We start from the raw sequence: 23,940 nt of genomic DNA, 5'->3' as shown, positions 1-23,940 counted from the left end.
GGCGACAGGACCTGTTTATGAGCTGGAGGGTCAAATCCAAGCTCTCAATCCATGGAAATGGTAGGAAAACAGGAAGAGGGAAGATTTTCTTGTGTGCTGTGTTTGGGAATTGGAGTTGGGAATCCGCCGCAGCTCCATCCACGATCTTCCGTGAGTTTGCTCTGGCATTTACACTTCTCACAAGGCTGGGATTCAATCTCCAGGGAAAACACGAGGCTGTTTCATGTGAATCCCAACAAATCCCCCGCCAGGAACGGTGACAACGGGGAAAACCTGCCTTATCAGCACCAAGGAAACGGGGAAGATTCCCACTTTTTAACACCGCTGAGAAAACCTGGGCACATTGGAGCAATCCCAGAAAAGTCGGGAGTTTAAGAAACCAAGGAACGATCCCTACAGCAAAGATTTTCATTTTCAATTGGGGACTAGCAACGCATTTTCTGGGAGCTCCCGAAGGTATTGAGGAGATAAAAATCCTTGGTTTTGGGAAATGTTTCTCAGTATCATGGAATGGTTTGGGTTGGGAGGCACCTTGAAGTTCACCCAGTTCCATCCCTCTTCCATGGGCAGGGACACCTCCCACTGTCCCAAGTTGTTCCAAGCCCTGTCCAACCTGGCCTTGGACCCTTCCAGGGATCCAGGGGCAGCCACAGCTTCTGGGCAACCTCAGGGCCTCCCGACCCTCTGAGTAGGAAAGAGGAATCTGATATTATTTTTTAAAAAGATAATTAAAACCCGTTTAACGTCACGGAATCTGCTTTAAATCAGACCATTGGAAGCCATTTCTGGTATTTTTTTTTTAACTTCCCAGTTAGAAGCACCGAAGCTTTTCCCCGCAGAGCCGCTCTCTCCGTGTGACCGATAATTCTCCGGAGGGATTAAATCCAGGCATGGGAATGTTCCACGACCTCCCTCGGCCGCAGCAGCCACCGAGAGCTCATCAGGGCCGCCGTCAGAGCTGGGATTTAGCCACGTCTTGCTGCGCTCGCACAGCCGCTCCCAGCAGCGCCTCGGAGCCGCGGGATCACGCGACGACGATCCCAGAACGAGAATCCTTCCTCCGGCCGGGAGAAATGAGCAGCAGAGGCGACCCCCGGCCATGCCCGACCCCTGTGCTCTGCTGCTTGTTGGACCTGCAGGAGGAATCCGCCCCCGAAAGCCTCCGGTTTTTAATGTCAAATGCAAGTTGGGATTTGGGGTTTTTTTTCTCTCCTTTCCTGCCTGGAATGCTTCCCAGAGATTTTAAATTACTGTTTTCACAGCCCCTGTGTCTGGCAGTGAGCTGCTGTCACGGCGCGGCCCCGAGCAGCCACGATCCCGCAGCTGGGTTAATTTGAAATCACAAATCTGTGATAGAAAAGGGGTTTTTTGAAGCCTGGGTGTTGTTCATCAGCTCAACAACTGCGAAACACCGGCGGCCTTGGAGATCCGAGGTGGGATTATTTCTGAACCCCGATCTGTGGGCAGAAAACCTCAGATATCCCTGGAATCGGACTCCAGCCTCCCAAAAATCCCTGCTCCACTTAAACCCTGGATTTGATGGGAATGCAGAGAGATGCAGAACCTCTCTGACAGGGCTGATCTGATGTCTCGGCCGGAGAAATAAAAACCAGGGAAGAAACCACGGCACTGAAACGGCATTTTTGGAAAAAAACAAAAAAAAAGAAAATAATGAAAGGTGGGGTTACAGAAGTTACTCTTTTTAAAGGTCGGGTCTGCAGGTGAGACCCATCCCAGAGATTCCAGATGGGGAGATTCCATCTCATTGATCCCTTAATGATGGAAGTGACATTTCCTTAATGACCACCCGGCCCTGCCCTGAGCCAGCTGCGCCGGGAGACGGGAAACTCCCATGGCAGCGCCAGGAAAAGGCAGAGCTGACGGATCTCGGCCTCCAAACGGAGCAAAATGAAACATCCAGGAGTGAATTCCGTAATTTCTGTGAGGATTTAACCGAGTGCTGCCATCCATGTGGCCCTGGGGCGTCAGGAGAGACGGGGACAGGGAAATGAGTCTGCTCCTCACCCCCAAATCCGTCACAGTTCCGAGCGTTTGGGAGGTTTTGGCTCTTGAGGCTTCTCCAGAGGTGGTGGTTGGAATATCCAACCCGAGAGACTGGGATTTGGGATGAGTCACCGAGCATGTGAGGCAGCCACAATCCGTCTTTTTTCCAATGGGCTCCGGGATGATAAACTCAGCGATCCCTCACCAGGGAACCGCAGCGTGGCTGGGGTTGGGAAGGACCTTGGAATGTCCTTATCCATGGGCAGGGACACCTTCCCTGTCCCAGGCTGCTCCAGCCTGGCCTTGGACACTTCCAGGGATCCAGGGGCAGCCACAGCTTCTCTGGGAATTCTGTGCCAGGACTCTTCAGTAACGCTGCTGGTTAAAAAGGAGCGAGAAGGAGCAGGAGGGGAAAAATCCTTCACAACCCCTCCGTGGTTTTGCTTTGTTGTCCCTCCTGACAGGGCTCCTCTGTGGATTCCCCATCCCTGCAAGTGTCCAAGGAAAGGTTGGACAGGGCTTGGAGCAACCTGGGATAGTGGAAGGTGTCGGGGTAGGAATGGGATGGGATTTAAGGTCCCTCCCAACCCAAAGCATTTGGGATTTGGTGACGCTCCGAGCCCGTGCGTTCACCCGGGGCAGCACCAAGGAGAGGAGCACGGAGCAGCAGCTCCCTTTGGATCCCTTTGGATCACTGGGAAGCTCCAATGTTACCAAGCAAGAATTCACAGAGTTCGAATAATTCGATCCCAGCTCTCCCAAATTTCTGTTCCGAGCGGAGCAGGTGGGGAGCGCCCAAGCTCTGGATGGTTTTTCCCAGCTTTTCCCCAGCTCCTGGGATGATCCCAAGCTGGAGCTGCCTGGCATCACCTGCTCCTCCCGCCTCCCACTGAGAAACCCATCCCGCCTTCCCGTCCACACCTCCGACCCCGGCGCGCTCGGCCGTGAACCATCCCTGGCCCTCGGCCACGTTAATTTTCTCCTTGACAGCCCCCGAATGGCAGCCGGGGCCAGGGGAGAGCGATCATCCCGAGCATGGAAATGAGCTCCCGGCAGGCGCACGGAGCGGGAGCGCTGCGGGAGCCGCGCGTGGATCAGCCACGTCGGGAGTAAATCCTGCCTTAAAGGGACAAAACGATTCCAAGGGGAAGGCGAGGAAAGGGTGCGGCTGCCGGGGCTGGGTGGCTGCGGATGGAACACCCGCGGGAGGGGAATTCAATCTCGGCCCTTCTGCAGCGAGATAAGGACGCAAAGCTGTCGGAACAAGCCAAGGCCGGCTGCTCCCGCTGCCGGCACCGGGAGATAACGCGGACAGACGTCACCGTGGCGCTGCAGCCCGGGAAGCTCTTCCCTGGCTTTACAGAGCTGGATTTTAGTGCTGGAGAAGGGATTTACAGTCGGAGGCAGTCGCTGCTTTGGCGGGCCTTGCCCTTGGAGGAGCCCCAGCAGCTTCTGCCGCTGAATCCCAGTTTGGATTTGCTGAATCCCAGTTTGGATTTGCTGAATCCCAGTTTGGATTCACTGAATCAGGGATGCAGCAGGAGCCCAGGACAATCAGTGGGATAAAATCACAGAGTCACGGGATGGTTTGGGACGGAAGGGACCTTATGGATCATCCCATTCCAACCCCGACACCTTCCACTGTCGCAGGCTGCTCCAAACCCTGTCCAGCCTGGCCTTGGACACTGTCAGGGATGGGGCAGCCACAGCTTCTCTGGGAATTCTGTGCCAGGGCCTCAGAGGGAACAATTCCTTCCCAATATCCAATCTATCCCTGCCCTCTGGCACTGGGAAGCCATTCCCTGTGTCCTGTCCCTCCATGCCTTGTCCCCAGTCCCTCTCCAGCTCTCCTGGAGCCCCTTTAGGCCCTGGAAGGGGCTCTGAGCTCTCCCTGGATCCCTCCGTTCCCCAGGTGAACATTCCCAGCTCTCCCAGCCCGGCTCCAGCCCTTGGAGCAGAATCCCTCGCTGGGGACTCAGCCCAGGACAAGCAGGGTTTGGAGATGGCAACCTTGGAAAATCCCTAAGTGGAGCCAGCGGCGATTCCTGGGCCAGGAGGAGCTCCAAAGCCCGACACGAGATGTCACACGTGGACAAGGCAGCGCAGCCCAGAGCCCGGGCCTGGCTCCTTCCCAACGTTCCTCGCGAAGGGGAGCGGGAGGTTCAGGAGCTGGCAAAGCTCGGAGCCGGGCTGGCACGCGGGTGCCTCACGTTCCGTGTGGCGCAGCCGCCTCGGGATCATCCTGCTGACCTCCAGACATTCCAGGCGGAAGCGCAGAGGCCACGGAGCCCCGGCAGGAAGGACAACCCAGCGTCCCTCAAAAAGCAAAGGGACCAGATTTGTCATTTCACGGAATTTTCAAGGAATTGCAAAGCTCTGACCCGGATCTCCCTGGACAAAGGCATTCCCAGAATCCGAGGATGGCATCAGAACTGTCCAGTGCTGCTCACGGGGAACACAAAGGAGCTGAGACGTTCGGATTTGTGGGAGCACGTCCGGCCAGGAGCTCCCGTCACTGGGAGAGGCAGGGCCCAGCATTCCCAGTATTTCCCAGTTTGTTCCTGCATTTCCCACACCCAGCAGCGGTGCTGTTCTGAGGGAACAGCTGGAAGCGTTTGCTCCGGGATTAGGGTCAGATGGGGCTAATTATGGGATGTCAAGCCTCAAAGTCGAGCTAATGGCCAGAGGAGCTATCAAGGAGATGACAGGAAAGGTTCGAAGGACAGAGGATTGTCCTTCATCCACCTTCACCCAGATCCAGAGGTTACTCCACTATTCCTCCTCCCCAGCTCGAGCTACAGCGGAAAATCCATGGGAATTTAATGGGAAGGGATGGGAAGTTCAGCAGGAAGAAAAATCCCTCCAAGGCCATCATTCCCATGACTCTGCAAGTCCTTGGGCAACCAACGGCTGGAGGATGAGATGTTGGTGCGGTTACTCTGGGTTTACTCCTTCCCCATCCCCAGCAGTGCAATTCCAGCCTCAAAATCCCATCCCAAACCAAACCAGATCCAGGTCTGGAGCTGGAATGGTGGAAGAGGAAGGGAAAGCTTGGAGCAAAAGGAGAGAAGCTCCTGAGGAGAGAATTCAAGGGCAAAAAGGAATGGAAGGAGGGAAGGAAATCAGAAGGAAGTTGGAAGGAAGAAGGGAAGGAAGGAAGGGAGAGAGGGAGGAATTTGGAAGGAAGGAAGGAAAGAAAGAGGGAAGGAATTCGTAAGGAATTCGTAAGGAAGGAATTCGGCAGGAATTTGGAATTCCCCACATTCCTTGCATTTCCAATGCCCTGGGGACATCCGAGGGGCAGCGTTAGGAACGGTTTCATTTCGGTTTGGGGGCTTTTTGAGCACAACCCAACCCCAAAAACCACCCCCAAAAACCCAGCGGAAGGCAGAGCAAAGAGAGGCGATTCCAGCTGCCGGCACACAGAGAAGCTGCGATTTCAGAGCCCGTCCCAGCTGGAATGCCAGGAATGCCCAGCCGGAATGCCAGGAATGCCAATCCCGAGCACCGCTGGAGTAGGAAATCACCTGAAATGAGCAAATAAAGGAACACAGCCCCCCTTCTGACTGGGACTGCAGAGGGCAGGGGGCACCGCCTGCTTCCCGCTAAAAAAGCCCAGAATCCGGGGAAAAGGGAGCACTCCCGGCTCCTTCCAGGGAATATTCCTCCTGGGCAGGTCAGGGAAGGGTCTGGATGTGAGGGTGGGTTTTGGGGGAAGGATGGGCCTTGGGATCCAAAGGGGTTCAAAATATCCAGGGATAACAGCATCCAGGGAAAACCAGTGTCGGGATAACAGCATCCAGGCTATCAGTATCCAGGGAAAAACAGTATCCAGGGATAACAGCATCCAGGGATAACAGCATCCAGGATATCAGCATCCCAGTCCCAATCCCTCGCTCCAGGTTTATCCTCCCAGTCCCGCTGGTTAATTCCTTTTCCAAAGGCCTTCGGTCCTGGAGCGGCCAAACATCAGGGAGTCCATCCATTAACTCCCCCCTGTTCCCACTCATCCCAGGCCACTCCTTCTTTCCGGAATAACCCAGGGATGGAAGGAGAACTCCAGGGAGCCTTCCCGGACCCCATCACTCCTGGGAATCTCCTCACCCAGGAATCCACATCCCGATTTCTCCACTGATTTATTCCTTCCGGGGCGGCCTAAGGGTTGTTCATGGAGGAAACGAGGCCGCGTTGGGCGGCCCTGGAGCTCTTCCTGGGATTCCTGAGGAGCTTCCAGCCTCTCTCCATGGGACTTCCTGGTTTCAGGGGGATTTAATGCCGTGGGATGCAGCTGGTTCAGGAAATTCCAAGCTTCCCTTTCCTCCCTCAATGGGAAAAGGGGTGGGAAGAGGATCCCAGTTTTCTCCAGCACAGGAACCAGGGTGTCCCAGCAGCACCAGAGGAGTCAGCCACTGGAATGAGCCATCCCAGATCCCAGAAAAACCACGGAATCAGTTCAATTTCTCCTTGGGATCGCGGATTCCCGCGGGAATGCCGAGGAGGAAAACGCTGGGATCGGTCACCCCACAACCCGAGCACTCTGTTCCTGACCCGCACCCGGAGGCAGCCAGGGATCGCTCATTTCCCATTCCCAGGCTTGGATCCAGGGGTTTTACGGCAGGAAGATGAAAATGCTGGAATCTCAGCGCCGAGGGGCTGGAAAAGACTGAGACTGGAATCTTCTGGAGCCAAAAGGAGCAGCTCTGGCAGCCGATGGAGGGAAGAGATTCCAACAGGAACAGCGGGAGATTCCAGGAAACATCAGGATTTCCCTTTCCTTCCCGTTTTCCATCACCCTTTGTCCCCGCGCTGCCCCTTCCAGAGGCACAAACAGAATTCCACCCGAATTTCCCTCCCTCTGGATCGAGGAAAACTGCGTTTCCAAACCGCCTTCAATCTGAGGCCGTGCCCAACAATCAGCCAGAAAATCCTGGATTTCTCTGGAATTTTCAGCTTCCCAAATCCATCCCCCAAAGGTGAGCAGGACCCCACCAGCTGCAGGACCTGGAGCTGGAAGAAACATTCCAAGATCCTCTTGTCCAAGCCTTTGGAATGCAGATTTCTGCTGATTTTTAACAGAGATGAGCCTGAAACTTCACTCAAACCCCAAACTTATCCTAAAATTCCGGGTTTTTCCTTTTGGAAAAATCATTTTCTGTTGGGAATGTCACTATGGCATGGGCTCCCAAATTAAAAAATCCACTTCAGACCCTGAAATTCCACCCTCCGACGGAGGAAAAAAAACCTCCTGGCTGCATTTTTATTCCAGATAAAAGCCCTGGGAGGACTGGAATTCAGCATCTCCAAGGAAACAGCTGGAAAACCTGTGGATATTGGAGAAATTGGAGGATATTGTGCTTTGCACTCCAGGGATACAAGCGGAATCCGTGTGGAATTCCCAGTTCAGACTGACACCGAACAGCAGCAGGAATAGGGAAACAACTGGGAGACAGACTCATGGAATTCTGCGATGGTTTGGGTGGGAAGGGATCTCAAATCCCATCCCATTCCAACCCTGCCACTTCCCGCTATCCCAGGTTGTTCCAAGCTTTCCTTGGACACTCCCAGGGATCCGGGGGCAGCCACGGCTTCCATGGGAACAACAAGCGAAGAGAATCCAGAAAATTCTCTTGGGAGCATCCGGCTCCTCCTGGCCGTTGTCCCCATTCCCGCTGTGACCCTCGCCAATAATCCGCAAAGATCCCGGGATTTTAGAGCTGGAAACACACACGGAAGCAGTTCAGCAGCTTGGTTCCAAGCTGAAGATTTCTGCTTTTTGGGGGTTTTTTGGCGGAGCAGCAGAAAATGATGGATTTTTTTTTTTGTTTTCCCAAAAAAAAAAAAAAAAGCTCTGGAATACAGCTCTGCTGTTCAATTCCCTAAAATTCTTACGGCAACGAGAGCTTCTCTTCCCATCATCCCGCCCAAAATCGAACTTCTGTTGCATTGTTCTATTCCAGAGGCTGCCGGGGCGCTGGAACAGCTCCCCAGGGAATGGCCACATTCCCAAGGCTCCCAGGCACAAGAGGGATTGCTGGATCCCGGATATCCCATGGCTCCATCCACCTGGAAAAGCTTCCTTCAGCTGCTGCAGCTCCCAAAATCCCATGAATTCCCACCCAAAGGTCAGGAGCCGGTGACGCCCTCGGCCACAACGCCCAGAGAAACGGGAAAGGAGGGAAGGCTGCAGCTGTTTCTCCCGGCTCCCTTCTCTGGGATAATTCCGGATGCATCCTGCCTGCCCTGGGAGCGTTCCCAGCAGTGGCTGCACTGGGGCTGTTTTCAGATTAAGATAAAAATATCCTAAAAAAAACCCCCCCAATTCCCAGGAATAAAGCGGAAATACCTGAAATGACGGCGATTTTCTGTGCCCCGTGCTCCTCCCGGGCGATTCTTTCCGCCTCCTCCATCAGCAACATTCCAAATCCCTGGAATAACGGGGAGATAACGGGGGAAAAAAGGGAAGTTCTGTCAAAATAGGAGGCACGAGCAAGGTCAGAGCGTGCGCGTGCGTTCCGAAAGATCCAGGTTTTCGGCACGGGAATGATTCTGGGATCAGGAATGTTGCTGGATATTGCAGGTTTGGGAAGGGCTGAGATCGACAATGAATTCCTCAGGGAATTTTTTCCCACATCATGGAATTATTCAGCAGCACTGCCAGTGTCTGACTGGTTCTCCATGGCAGGGATGGGGTTAAATCCACAGATGGGATATGGGGAAGGAATTCCCGGCTGCGCTGGAATTCCCAGAGAATCCCCAGATCCCTGGGAGTGTCCAAGGGAAGGCTGGAGCAGCCTGGGATCATCGGGGGAGGTGCCGGCCTTGGAATGGGATGGGATTGAAGCTGCGTGGATCCCAGCCAAAGCATTCCGGGATTCTGGGATCCAGGAGGCTCCGAATCCATGGCCAGGGGTTTTTCTGGAAGTCGGGGATGGGAAAGGGAAGGGAGAGCCTTCCTGGAGTGCTGAGATTGCCAGGGAAGGGCCTGGAGGCCGGAATTCCTTCCCGCAGAGGAGTCGGGATGGGGCTGGATCCAATGGCAGGCTGGGAGAGGCGGGAATGGAGGGATTTCCCTGGGAAAGGGCAGCTCGGGCTGGGATCTTGGGAAGGAATTCCCGGCTGGGCTGGAATTCCCAGGGAATCCTTGGATCCCTGGCAGTGTCCAAGGAAAGGCTGGAAAGCTCCAGAGGATCCCGGAATGCTTTGGCTGGGATCCACGCAGCTTCAATCCCATCCCATTCCAAGCACGGCACCTCCCCCGATGATCCCAGGCTGCTCCAGCCTTTCCTTGGACACTGCCAGGGATCCAGAGGCAGCCACAGCTTCCCTGGGAATTCTGTTTCAGCAGGAAGAGCCCATCCCACAAATGTGCCTTTGGAAGAAAGCTGGGCGGCACCAAATCCAACGTCCCCTTCCCAGAGGGAATTACTGCAGATTCCAGAAGCGGAATTCCTCCATCGAGCAGGAATTAATTAAGGAAGGAAATCCAAAGGCAAATTAGCCAGCAGCTCCCGTTGGAATGAAGCAGCACCAGGAGCATCCAGAAAAGGAACTTTTAAAGATCTCAGAGCTGCTGGAATCGCTGGAACGTGATCCCATTGGAAAAAATCTTGGGAGCAACACAATTCCAGCCAGAAGGAGCTCCAATTCCAGCCTGGATCTACCATAACTCAGGACAACGGAGCGGCATCAGCCACGAAATAAAATTCCCAATTTTTGGGGAGAGAGGGAATGAAGGGGCAAAAAGAGAGGGGAAATTGGGGAATGTCTGGAATACCTGGTGCTGGAATTTGGAGGGATCCCGGCTGCTGACCGGCACCACGCTGCCGTAGACGTGTAATTCCCGGACGATGGAGATGCCGCCCTTGAGCTCCGGGCGGAAAGATTCCGGGGAGCACTTCCGCAGGCGCAGGAGCCCCACCAGGATGTCCTGCTCGGGATCCTCGTAGGACAGGAAGGTCTCCCAGCCCCCGTTGGCCACATAATCCCTCCGGATTAACTCCACCTGGAACCGGAGACGGGGACGGATCGTGAGGAAAAGGAGGGGAAAAGGGAAAATGTGTGGAGGAGAGCGAAGCCAATTCCATGGATCTGTAAATATTCCTCAGAGCAAACGGGAAGAGCTTCCCTCAAGGCCACGTGATTCCAGGTGGGAATCTGGAATTGGCCTTGTAATCCCTCTGGATTAATTCCACCTGATCCAGGAGGGAAATGGATGAGGAGGAAAAGGAGGGAAAAAGGGAAAATGTGTGGAGGAGATCGAAGCCGATTCCATGGATCCGTAAATATTCCTCAGAGCGAATGGGAAGAGCTTCCCTCAAGGCCGCGTGATTCCGGATGGGAATCTGGAACTGGCCTCATAATCCCTCTGGATTAACCACCTGATCCAGGAGGGGAATGGATGAGGAGGAAAAGGTGGGGAAAAGGGAAAATGCACGGAGGAGATTGAAGCCGATTCCATGGATCCGTAAATATTCCTCAGAGCGAACGGGAAGAGCTTCCCTCAAGGCCGCGTGATTCCGGGTGGGAATGCCAGCACTGGGATCCCCCATGGTTCCCTCCAGCACCAAACCTTGGAATGGTTTGGCTGGGAAGGGACCTGAAATCCCATCCCGTCCCAGGTTGTTCCCACCTGGCCTTGGACACTTCCAGAGATCCAGAGTTTCTCTGGGAATTCCATTCCAGAGCCTTGCCACCCTTCCAGGGAAATCCCTACTGGAGCTGTGTTTTCTGCTTATCCCATTTTTGGGGAGAAACTGGGAATTCTCCGACCTTTCCTTTTGGAATTCTCCAACCTTTCCTTTTGGAATTCTCCATGGAGCAGAGTTTAATATTAAACCCAAACTTTAAGTCTTGTCCTAACAAACAAAACTCAGCTTTAGGGAATTTTAAACCTCTCCCATGGTTTGGTTTTCCATGGATCAGCTCCTGGAACATCTGCTGGGCTCCCACCCCGGGAGCTCATCCCAACATTTTGGGGCGGGAATGACCCTTCCTGCAAGCCAAGATGGGATTTATTGGGAATTCACCCAGGCTGTGACAGGAGCGGAGCAGAGGTGACACCACCCAGGGTGGCTTTTCCATCACCAAATCCTTAATTCATGGATTCGGGGCTGTTGGAGGATTTCCAGGGAGAACTGTGAGATCTTTGTGGGGTTGTGATTATTTGGGTTGGAAAATCCTGGGAAATCATGGAATCCAACCACCCGCAGCACTGGCCACGCCACCCTGATCCACAGGGATTTCGATCCCTCCAGGAATGGGGAATCCAGCCCTGCCCTGGCCTCCCAATCCAGGGGGATCCATCCCACACCATCATCTTGGGATTCCTGAAATTATGGGATGTCTCCCGGTGTTCCTGTGGGATGCTCTGAGCAGGGAGCAGGGCTGCGCTTCTGAAGCAAATCCTTGGATTGTTCCATCCCTGGCAGTGTCCAAGGAAAGGCTGGAGCAGCCTGGGATCATCGGGGGAGGTGCCGGCCTTGGAATGGGATGGGATTGAAGCTGCGTGGATCCCAGCCAAAGCATTCCGGGATTCTGGGATCCAGGAGGCTCCGAATCCATGGCCAGGGGTTTTTCTGGAAGTCGGGCATGGGAAAGGGAAGGGAGAGCCTTCCTGGAGTGCCGAGATTGCCAGGGAAGGGCCTGGAGGCCGGAATTCCTTCCCGCAGAGGAGTCGGGATGGGGCTGGATCCAATGGCAGGCTGGGAGAGGTGGGAATGGAGGGATTTCCCTGGGAAAGGGCAGCTCGGGCTGGGATCTTGGGAAGGGATTCCCGGCTGCGCTGGAATTCCCAGGGAATCCCCGGATCCCTGGCAGTGTCCAAGAAAAGGCTGGAGCAGCCTGGGATCATCAGGGGAGGGGTTGGGGTTGGAATGGGATGGAATGGGATTGAAGGTCCCTTCCCACCCAAACCCATCCTGGCATTCCCTGATTCCATGAGCAGATTCCGTGTTCTGCCCACACCCCATCCAAAAGCCGCTTGCATTCAGAGCTGCAGCAGGAAAACCGGGAATTTTCACCAGGAATCTTCACACTGGGGCTTTTTTAGAGCATCACAAGCTCTGAGCTGCCGGAGGGTTTTGTTCTTCCCACTTCCCTGGGCACGGAGGATCCCGGGAATCCTCCTGAAGGGTATTCTGGGACTCACGGGATTCCCAAAGCCTTTTCCTTTTGGGATTCTCCTTTAAGTGTGGGAAAATCCACCCGGAATCACCCCCTGGCCCCATTCCAGCCCCAGGGTCACTCACGGGATCATCACGGAATCCCAGGTTGGTTTGGGTGGGAAGAGACCCTAAATCCCATCCCATTCCAGCAGGGACACCTTCCGCTCTCCTAGATCCTTATTGGGGGGATCTCGTTGTCATCGGCCTCCAGCACATGGAGAACGCTCCGGTTTTCCCAGGATTTCTGCTGCTCCGACTCCATCCCGCTGCCACTCACCCTCCGGAGTGGAACAAAGGGAATTTTCCGCTTGGAAAAGCCTGGGATGAGCGATTTGCTGATGGCTGTCCTCCCCAGATTTACAATTTAAATCAAATTACAGCTGCCTCCAACAGAAATTCGGGATCAGATTCCGGGATGTGACCGGCCCGGGAGTCTGGGCAGCCTCAGTTCCTGCAGAAATCTGGGAAGAACAGGATTTTTTGGGATTTTTGTGCATTTCTAAACAAATGGGGAGTATTGCACTCATCTGGCTTCTCATAACGGAGGAGAAAAGGAGAATAAAATTCCCTGGAATCTCTGGTTGGCAAAGGGAAAAATCTTCCAGGAATATTCACTCCACTAAACTCTGGAACCAAACTCCTTGGAGCCTGAGGAATCAGTGGAATTCCATGGCAGGAGAGGAACTTTAGGAATTTCTGGGTGCTGCCACTTCCCAATCCTGGATTTGTGGCTCAGTTTGGGAAGCGGGATCCAGGAGAGGGGTTTGGAAGCGGCTCCCCAATCCCACTTTTTCCCAAACAATTCCTGCTTGGAAGGGCAAAACCCAGAATCGTTTCGGTCCTTCCTTCACGTCGGCAAAGAAACAGGAAGAGGATATTCCCAGGAGATGGATATTCCCAGGATTCTGGGAATTTCCGGAATTGGATGCTTCCGAGTCCAGCAGCGAACATTTCCCCCTCTCTCCCATGAGCCCAGCCATCTTTTTATGGAATATTTCAGGATTTTGGAAATGGGAACCACCACGTGCGCGCTAAATGAACGCATTCCCATAAAAATATGTATTCAAACGTATTTTGTTTGCCCAAAAAACATGGAAATTCATCCCAAAAAAGCTCCAAATTCGCCGTTCTTATTCCCAATGGACACAGGGCGTTATCGGAATTCCCAAATCCGGGTTTTAATAGGGAAAAAACCAAAGGGGAAGGCGGATATTTTATGGAAGTGCAAACACCCCAAAGCCAGCGTGGTTTTCTCGAATGCTGATCCATGAATTTCCTCAGGAAAAGCTCCAGGGAATTAAAACCAGGGAATTTCTTACCTGGTACGGCCTCACTCTGTGGTGGATTTCCTGAATTCCGACCTCCCTCGTCCTCACGTCGCGGCACTGGGAAAAGGGAACGAGAGCGGGGGGAGAAGGTCAAGCTCTGAGCATGAAAAATTCCAGGGAATTCCTGGGTTTCAGATTCCGTGGAAAAGCCGCAGGGGTGAATTCGCAATGGTAAAGTGGCAAAGGGAAAATTGGTCATTGGGCCATCCCTGATCTGCCTCGGAGAGAGGCTGGAATGCTGAGTGGAAAGCTGGGAAAAATCAATCCCTGAGTGGATCCTGAGGAAAAATTCCCAACCGGCAGGGCCTGGAGGGAAAGGCAAAATCCAAGGAAAAAGAACTTTGGCACTGGGAAGGTGGAACAGTGGGAAAACCCTTGAACAAAAAGGTTTGGGATCTCGGCCACCCTTTTCTTGCTTTTCAAGGACAACCATTCCAGAAATCCCAAATATCCCAAAGTGAAGCCGATGCTGATCCAACATCCACGCAGCTTCAATCCCATCCCATTCCATCCCTGGCACCTCCCATGATCCCGGGATGCTCCAGCCTTTCCTTGGACACTGCCAGGGATCCGGGGATTCCCTGGGAATTCCAGCCCAGCTGGGAATTCCTTCCCAAGATCCCAGCCCGAGCTGCCCTTTCCCAGGGAAATCCCTCCATTCCCGCCTTTCCCAGCCTGCCATTGGATCCAGCCCCATCCCGACTCCTCTGTGGGAAGGAATTCCGGCCTCCAGGCCCTTCCCTGGCAATCTCGGCACTCCAGGAAGGCTCTCCCTTCCCTTTCCCATGCCCGACTTCCAGAAAAACCCCTGGCCATGGATTCGGAGCCTCCTGGATCCCAGAATCCCGGAATGCTTTGGCTGGGATCCACGCAGCTTCAATCCCATCCCATTCCAAGGCCGGCACCTCCCCCGATGATCCCAGGCTGCTCCAGCCTTTCCTCGGACACTCCCAGGGATCCGGGAGCAGCCGCAGCTTCCTTGGACAACCCCACCAAATCCAATATTCCCAAGAAAGCCGGGATTTGCAGCGGGCTTTTCCCGGGAAGTTGGACATCCCCAAAAAGCCAAAACTTTGGGCGCAACTTTCCTCGGCAAAGCCACGAGCTGCGGCCGGCGAGGTTTGGGAGGGAGGATCCAGGAGGCAGCAGCGGCCCCGGGGAGATCCAGGGACACCGGGAATGCCCCGACATTCCAGGGGCTCCCCAGCCGAGCTCGTCCCGGCCTCCTCTCCGTCCCGCTCGTGTTCCGTTTCCCCTCTGGAAAAGCCCCCCGAGGCTCCAGCCTCCTTTGCTTCTGCTGGAATTTCTCTCCCAGGGATTTTCTGGGGTTTTTTTTAAAACTTTTTGGGCTCAGATTTGAGAGTTTTTCTCCGATTGTTCCCCCAGGAAAATGCGTGGGAAAGACAAAGCGGGAGGATTTCCAAAGAAATTCTGTCCCCCTTTTCCCGCTGATTTCCTGCTCCAAAAAATGGGATTTCTCCGGCCACATTCCAGGAGGAGCTGAAGCGAAATTCACCCAAACCAAAGCAGCTTTTCCTAAGGATCATTCAGGTGCTTTTTAGTCGTGAATTTGGGGTGGTTTGGGGTTTTTTGAAGCCTTTGGAAGATTGAGTTCAGCAGCGATTTTTGTTCTCATCGTGGCTTCGTTTCGCCTGACTTGGGGGGATTTTTCTTAATTATTAATTTGTTAAAATTATTATTAAAAATTTTATTGCATTTGATTGTAAATAAATAGAAATTATTTCTAAAACATTTTATTGGATATTTTTTCTAAATTATTGTCTAAAATCTTATTAAAATTTTAATTATATTTTATTTAAAAAAATAGAATAGAAATGATTTCTAAAATATTTTATTGGATATTTTTTCTTAATTATTAATTTAAAAAATTATTATTAAAATTTTTATTGTATTTTATTCTAAATAAATAGAACACAAAATGATTTCTAAAACATTTTATTCAATAATTTTTCTTAATTATTAATTTATAAAGATTATTATTAAAAATTTTATTCTGAATCAATAGAATAGAAATGAATTCTAAAATATTTTATTTGATAAATTTTCTTAATTATTAATTTCTAAAAATTATTATTAAAATTTTAATTATATTTTATTCTAAATAAATAGAATACAAAGGTTTTCTAAAACATTTTATTTGATAATTTTTCTTAATTATTTTTTTAATTATTAAAATTTTTATTGTATTTTATTGCAAATAAATAAAATAAAAATTACTACTAAAATATTTGATAGTTTTTCTTAATTAATTTCTAAAACTTATTCTTAAAATTTTTATTATATTTTATTCTAAATTAATATAAATTATTTCTAAAACATTTTATTTGATAATTTTTCCTAATTATTAATTAAAAAAGTTAAATGTAAAAAATTAAAATTTTTGTTCTGAATCAATTGAATGGAAATTATCTCTAAAATATTTTATTCAATAATTCTTAATTATTTATTTTAAATTTTTTAAATTAAATATTTTATTATATTTTATTCAAAATAAATAGAAATTATTTCTAAAATACTTTATTAGATAATTTTTCTTAATTATTAATTTCTAAAAATTATTATTAAAATTTTATTCAGAATCAATAGAATAGAAATGAATTCTAAAATATTTTATTAGAATTTTTTTCTTAATTATTAATTTTTAAAAATTATTATTAAAATTTTTATTGCATTTTATTGTAAATAAACTGAATAAAAATTACTACTAAAATATTTTATTTGATAATTTTTCTTAATTAATTTCTTAAAATTATTATTAAAATGTTTATTATATTGTATCCTAAATAAATAGAAATTATTTCTAAAACATTTTATTGGATAATTTTTCTTAATTATTAATCAAAATTTTTTTAATTAAAATTTTTATATTTTATTCTAAATAAATAGAATATAAATGAATTCTATAATATTTTATTCGGTAATTTTTCCTAATTCTTAATTTAAAAAATTTATTATAAAAATTTTATTGTAATTTATTCTAAATAAATAGAACACAAATGATTTCTAAAACATTTTATTCAATAATTTTTCTGAATTAATTTCTAAAAACGATTATTAAAATTTTTATTCTATTCTATGCTAAATAAATAGAACAGAAATGATTCCTACAACATTTTACTCGGTAATTTTTCCTAATTATTAATTTTAAAAAAATTATTATTAAAATTGTCATTCTGAATCATTAGAATAGAAATGATTTCTAAAATATTTCATTTGCTAATTTAAATTAGGATTCATTACCTGTGTCCCAAGATCCTTCATCCTGGCCAGGGCGAGCTCCCGCAGATTCCCGTGCTCCACTCCGGAGCTGACCAGAGGCATCGGAATATCCCTGCACGGAGAGGAAATTCCAAAGCTTCAAACACCTCAATTCGCTGGGAATTCACCAAAAAGCATCATGAGGGTCACCCCGGCCGAATTCCCAAACAGCTGAATTCCCAAATCCACGGAATTCCTCTGGTTTCAAGGATTTGGTTGGATGAGGAATGAAACACAACAAAAACCAGGGGGAAAACGAAGGGAAAAGCAGAGAAATGAAAGGAAGAACCACAGATTTCAGTAAAAAACCTGAATTCCAACCTTTAACAATCCTAAAAAATGAGTTTTCCTTTTTTTTCTTGGTTCTTCACTTGGGAAGCTGGGGAAAAAAAACCGGGATCATCCAGATGTTCTTCACAGCACCTGCTGCTGGAGCCCAGAAATTGGGAATCACAGCCCAGAAATTGGGAATCTCTCTGGATTCAGGAAAAAGCCACCGGAATTACAACTTCTCCATGTTGGGATTTTGATATTTCCCTGAAAAGCGGGAAAGTTCAGTGCAGCAAAATCCTGCTGGGAATTCCAGGCCATTCCCATGGGAATGTGAATCCCAGCCTGAGGATGGCAGGAAGCTGAAGATCTCCAAGGAAGGAGCTAAAAGGGAATCTGGAAGCACATTTGGCCTCTCCAGTGGCTTCCAGATTATCCCAGAGAGATGAGGAAACCAGGATCCTTCTTGGAATGTTGGCTCATCCTGCTCCATCCCGACAAAACTCCACCTGTTTATCCAAAACCCCTCAGATCTCCAGGGAAATGAGAGACAGGAAAGACTCAGCTCGGTCCCAAACGTTCCTTGGATGAGTTCTCCTCCTTTTCCTCAGCTGCACCAAGACCTGAATATCCCAAAATCCCATCCAGAGCTTGGGGCGCTCAGGGAACTGGGGCTGTAATTAATTAATTCATTCATTAATTCACCCACGCTGATTTTCCATCCCCCTCCAGCCGGTGCCGGATGACCTCTGTGGAATGAATTCCTGGATCCAGCCAGCTCCTAGCGGGTTTTCCTTCCCCCCCATTAACAATTCCTGGGATTGGCAGGAGCTGGACAAAGATTCAGGAATTGAAGGATCCTGTAGCCGATCCTTGTGCTGCTCCAGCCTTGCAGGGACTCTGGGAAGGGGCAAGTAAAGGATTTTTCTTCGAAAGGACCTTAAATCCCATCCCATTCCAACCCCGACACCTTCTCACCATCCAACCCTTCCTTGGACAATTCCAGGGATGGGGAATCCATGCCCACCTTCCCAGCCAGGAATTCCTTCCCAATATCCCATCTACCCCTGGGGAAGCCATTCCCTTCATCTTTCCCCTACAAATCCACAGGATCTGTGGATCATTCCTCGTGGCTTGCCCAGAACTCCCAAGGAAAACCCAATTCCTTCACTGGATCCTTTATCCAGGGATTTCTCTGGATAAATGAGACCCTGCAGAGGCAACAAAACTCCCTCCCAAGAGCCGCAATTGGGGGAGGGGGGAAAGGAGCACTTCACGCGGTGCCTGGAGGACGCTCGGATCCACAGGGATAATCCAGGGAATAACCATCACGGAGCAGCTCCGATCGTCCGGGATGTGTGGATTTTCCCTCCAGGAACACAGACATAAAACCCCGCCACGCTCCAGTCCCAGGCTTTTAGCTAAATCCAGGGAAAAGCGACTGAAATCCCGCCAATAAAAGGCAGATTACAACCCCGAGCCTCTCACGCCCCTGCTGGGGAGCGAAGGAAATTGAAACGGCAACGGGAAAAAGGAGATTTTGGAGGAGAGAAAAAGGCGGGAATGGGTTTTCCACGGCCACTTTGGATTGTCGGGAGAATCCGGAGCAACTCCAGCCACCGGATAACGCCGTCCCGGGGATTGAGGAGGTGTTAGAATGCGAAATTAATTCCGAACAAAGGCGGTTAAATCCCGACCTCGTTAAAATCAACGCGCGATTCGCCGGCAGCTCCAGCCAGCTTTGCTTCACCTCCTCTTTTCCCAACATTTGCATTCCTTGGATCTCCGGTGGAGCAGCTGATGGAAGCTCCCGGGGAAAGTCTGGATCTGGCTCTCAGCTCTGCCCCATTCCGAGGAGATTTTATGTCCTCCCCCTCCACCTCCCCCTGGTCAGAGTGCCGGGAAAATCCATAGAAACCACCAAAATCCAAGGAAAAGCCAAACCCTGCGGGTGTGCAACGCTCCTCCTGCCGTTTTCCGTACTCCCACGGGGATGAGGAGGATCCCAAATATTTGGGATAAATACAGGATTACGGATCACCCTGGGAGAAACCACCTCCAATCACTCATTGGCAGCTCAGTTCTTAAAAGAAAAAACAACCCGAATTCCACAGAATCCTGGAATTACTGAGGTCGGAGAGGATTTTAAACGATTCCAGGGACGGCGATTCCACCTTTTCCACACCGTTTCACCGGATTTCCTGGAGCTGGAAGGTTCCTCACGGGCTTTTATCAGTGGTGCCTCTCTCACGCTCAGCCCACTCCTTATCCTGATTGTTTTGGGCTGGGCACGGACACAAACACAGGGAGCTCCTGGATTCTCCTCCAAATCCGGTCCCAGGGAACAAGGATCCCAAAGAGTGGCTCTCAGAACTTGGGATCATGGAATCCCGGAATGCTTTGGCTGGGATTCATGGAGTTTCAATCCCATCCCATTCCAAGCCCGGCACCTCCCCTGATGATCCCAGGCTGCTCCAGCCTTTTCTTGGATGCTCCCAGGGATCTGCGGGCAGCCACAGCTTCCCTGGGAATTCCAGCCCAGCTGGGAATTCCCTCCTGATATTTAATCCTAATTTTGACTCTAAACCCGCTCTCAGCTCAAAGCCGCTCCTCGAATCCGTGCTGGGCACAGCCCGTGGATGATTTAGGATGGGATATTGGGATACCCACGATTCCATGATTTGGGAATCTTGGCTTTGTCCGTTATTCCCAACTCACAAAGGCGATTTGGAGCTGAGTAAGAATTTCAGGGCTTTGCACTGGAGAGGTAAAAATCCGAAATTTCCGTGGAAAAGTTCCAGACAGCGGGAAAATGGGAACGTCACAACTGGATGGAGGCAAATCAGCACCAGCAAAGCCTTTTCCAGGCCTGGATTCCTTGGGAAAAGACCTGCTGGGCTGGGAATTCCTGCCATCCTAAAGAATAAACCTGCTGGATTTAGATCCTGAAAAACGGCACCACGAAGAAATGGGACATGGTGAAGACACCAGGAAGCTACTCTGGAATCCCAGTCCTGACCGAAAATTCCTGAATTTCCTGCCCCATTCCATGCAAGGCTCCTCCTGGTTTTCTTGTTTTCTTACCAGTTTTCCTGTTTTCCAATCAATGCTCCTGTTCCTTAAAAGGTTATTCCTTAAAAAGGCTCAGGGCGTGGAATGAAATGAGCTTGAGGGTCCTTTCCAAGCCGACCCATTCCGTGATTCCACGACCCTGGGATTTCTCTCCCCTCCCAGATTTCCATTTATGTCCACATCTCTCCTTCCAGACAGGGACCGCTGCTGCTCTGCTCATAATTCCAAGTTGTCTTCCTGAAGAGAGGGATTATCCCAGGATTTACCAGGCTGTAGCATCAACACTTCCAGCTCTAAAAGGAATTATCCTGAAAAAAATGCTTCTCATGGATGCGTTCATATTCCAGACCAAGACATTTAGGACTTTTTCACGCCTCCTGATTTACAGCAAAATCCCTCTGAGTTTGGGCAAACTTCCCTGGATTCCCTCTCATTCCAGATCTCAAACTTCCCTGGATTCCCTCTCATTCCAGGTGCCAAACTTCCCTGGATTCCCTCTCATTCCCAATTTCAAACTTCCCTGGACTCCCTCTCATCCCATCTCTCATTTCCAATACCAAACTTCCCTGGATTCCCTCTCATCCCATCTCTCATTCCTGATTTCAAACTTCCTGGGACTCCCTCTCATCCCATCTCTCGTTCCTGATGCCAAACGTCCCTGGATTCCCTCTCACTCCTGATTTCAAACTTCCCTGGACTCCCTCTCATCCCATCTCTCATTCCAGATCTCAAACTTCCCTGAATTCCCTCTCATTCCCAATGCCAAACTTCCCAGGATTCCCTCTCATCCCATCTCTCATTCCCGCTTCCAGCTGGTGAATCCTCTGTTCCGGTGCTGCTTCCCAGCCCTGCAGGGTTGGGAATGTCCTGGAATACCCTTTTCCTTTCTGTGTCCTTCTAAATCAACGCAATTTTGAGCAAGATGAATTTTTAAACTGATTTTGGAACTCTGCTTTTATCCCTGAATCCCCATTTCCTTCCTTCTCCTGGAAATCACGGAACCACCAACACATCCATGGAAACCCCGCAGTGCCCACGGGGAAAGGAAGGAAACCAAAAAATCACACGGAGCTCCTGCAACCACGCCAGGGAACTCCCCCAGTGCCAAGAGGGAATTAATGATCCATCCCGGGATCCACCCAATTAATGATCCATCCTGGGATGCACCCAAATAATGATCCATCCTGAGATCCACCTAATTAATGATCCATAATGGGATCCACCCAATTAATGATCCATCCCGGGATCCACCCAATTAATGATCCATCCCGGGATCCAGCCAATTAATGATCCATAATGGGATCCACCCAATTAATGATCCATCATGGGATGCACCTAATTAATGATCCACCATGGGATCCACCTAATTAATGATCCATCCTGGGATGCACCCAATTAATGATCCATCCCGGGATCCAGCCAATTAATGATCCATAATGGGATCCACCCAATTAATGATCCATCATGGGATGCACCTAATTAATGATCCATCCTGGGATCCACCCAATTAATGATCCATCCTGGGATGCACCCAATTAATGATCCATCCCGGGATCCACCCAATTAATGATCCCTCCTGAGATCCACCCAATTAATGATCCATCCTGGGATGCACCCAATTAATGATCCATCCTGAGATCCACCCAATTAATGATCCATAATGGGATCCACCTAATTAATGATCCACCATGGGATCCACCCAATTAATGATCCATCCCGGGATCCACCCAATTAATGATCCATAATGGGATCCACCCAATTAATGATCCATCCCGGGATCCAGCCAATTAATGATCCATAATGGGATCCACCTAATTAATGATCCATCCCGGGATCCACCCAATTAATGATCCATAATGGGATCCACCCAATTAATGATCCATCCCGGGATCCAGCCAATTAATGATCCATAATGGGATCCACCCAATTAATGATCCATCATGGGATGCACCCAATTAATGACCCATCATGGGATCCAGCCAATTAATGATCCATCCTGCGATGCACCCAATTAATGATCCATCCTGCGATCCACCCAATTAATGATCCATCATGGGATCCATCCCATTATCCCTCACGGGATCCATCCCATTATCCCTCATGGGATCCATCCCATTATCTATCATGGGATCCATCCCATTATCCCTCACGGGATCCGTCCCATTATCCATCATGGGATCCATCCCATTATCCCTCACGGGATCCGTCCCATTATCCCTCATGGGATCCGTCCCATTATCCATCATGGGATCCGTCCCATTATCCCTCACAGGATCCATCCCATTATCCCTCACAGGATCCATCCCATTATCCATCATGGGATCCATCCCATTATCCCTCACAGGATCCATCCCATTATCTCTCATAGGAGCCATCCCATTATCCATTGTGGGATCCATCCCATTATCCCTCCCGGGACCCATCTGATCTTTGGTTAATTAATAATTAAGGCTGGGAGATAAGAAAGGCCCAAGGCAGACTGGGCTGTAAGTAAAGCACGAATCCCTCCCGCAGCAGGGAAGGGATCATTCCGGGCGGGAAAATCACCTCTGGACGCGGTACACGCGTGTCCACGGCGGCACCAGGGCCAGGATCCTGGCCACCAGATCCACCAGGGTGCTGGGGGAGTAACTCTTGTATCTCCCAGTTTTCCAGAGCTCGTAGAGCCCGGTGCCGCGGATCACCAGCGTGGGGTAGAGCTTCATCCCGTCGGGGCGGAACGCGGGGTTCTCGAAAAATTCCTGCCAAGAAAAAAAAAAAGGAGGGAAAAGAATGAATCAGACCAAAAAGACTCCAAAAAAAAAGGGCAAATCCAACATTCCCTGGGGTTGGATGTCCCGGCAGAACTCGTTTCCCAAAACCTCCTCGTGTTTGCAGCAGGCAGGGGTGAATACAGTGCAGGAATCACTGGAGTCGGGAGGATTTATCCGCTTATTTCATTTCAGACACGGAAAGAGTCTGTCCTGGGTTTGAAGAGGAGGAAGGACAAATCCCCACGACATCAGAACGAGTCTGATCTGTGCTTTCCTTCTATTTTTCAGCGAGAATTCAATGGGTATTGCAGCATTTCTCGTCCCATTTCTTGTCTAATTCCGCTCGGAATTAGAACAATAGGGATGAGCGCGCTTATCCTCCATCGCGGCAGCCGCAGTCAGAGACTGATCCATCAACGACGCGTCTGGGACACGGCATCTGAGCAGCGATGGAGAAAACCAGACCTGTGCTCCGCTCTGAGCCAGCCCACGGAAGGGAACGGGAGGACGGAGCCATGGCTCTGATTTCCCTGCCTGAATCCCGCGTGGAGCAGCTGGGGTAGTTTTTTCCCCGATTAAATGTTGGGAATGAGAATTAAAATCAAATCATTCCAACGAAGGGGAGATAAAATCAGGAGGCAGGCAAGGCACCCTGCACTGAGCAAGCACTGAACTGGTTGAAGTGGTACCAGATCTGATCCTGGCTTAGACCCTGGATTTATTCCTGGATTGCTCACTTGATATCCAGGGCCTGATCCCTCTCCAGTGGGGTATTCCCATGGGAATAAAAATTCCCAGCTGGATGAGGTGAGTTCATGGCTGCTGTGGCCCCACCAGTTGCTGGCCCAGGGCTTTGCTGAGGTGCTTCACACATTCTCATGGAATCATGGAATGCTGTGGGCGGGATCCACAGAGCTTCAATCCCATTCCATTCCAACCCCGGCACCTCCCATGATCCCAGGGTGCTCCAGCCTTTCCTGGGACACTCCCAGGGATCCAGGGATTCTCTGGGAATTCCAGCCCAGCCCCTCCCCACCCTCCCAGATGGGAATTTCTTCCCAACATCCCACC

General features: G+C 50.0%; 1 protein-coding gene across 2 annotated transcripts in view; it reads right to left on the bottom strand.

The window, feature by feature from the left end:
- The window catches only part of ELP3 (elongator acetyltransferase complex subunit 3), a 75,484-nt gene that overhangs the window by 4,410 nt on the left and 47,134 nt on the right, over window positions 1-23,940 (bottom strand). The window contains exons 10-14 of one of the 2 annotated variants that reach the window (XM_082302317.1): window positions 22,664-22,857; window positions 16,757-16,847; window positions 13,487-13,552; window positions 9,779-10,006; window positions 8,348-8,429 (exon numbers count right to left, since the gene is read on the bottom strand). In XM_082302317.1, the coding sequence (XP_082158443.1) occupies window positions 8,348-8,429; window positions 9,779-10,006; window positions 13,487-13,552; window positions 16,757-16,847; window positions 22,664-22,857 (661 nt within the window). The remainder of the gene's footprint in view (window positions 1-8,347; window positions 8,430-9,778; window positions 10,007-13,486; window positions 13,553-16,756; window positions 16,848-22,663; window positions 22,858-23,940) is intronic. The other variant, XM_082302318.1, reaches the window with a different exon arrangement.

This window comes from Coloeus monedula, assembly GCF_965178545.1.
Source record: "Coloeus monedula genome assembly, chromosome: 2".
Lineage (NCBI taxonomy): Eukaryota > Metazoa > Chordata > Aves > Passeriformes > Corvidae > Coloeus > Coloeus monedula.
This window is presented reverse-complemented; position numbering and strand designations above follow the sequence as displayed.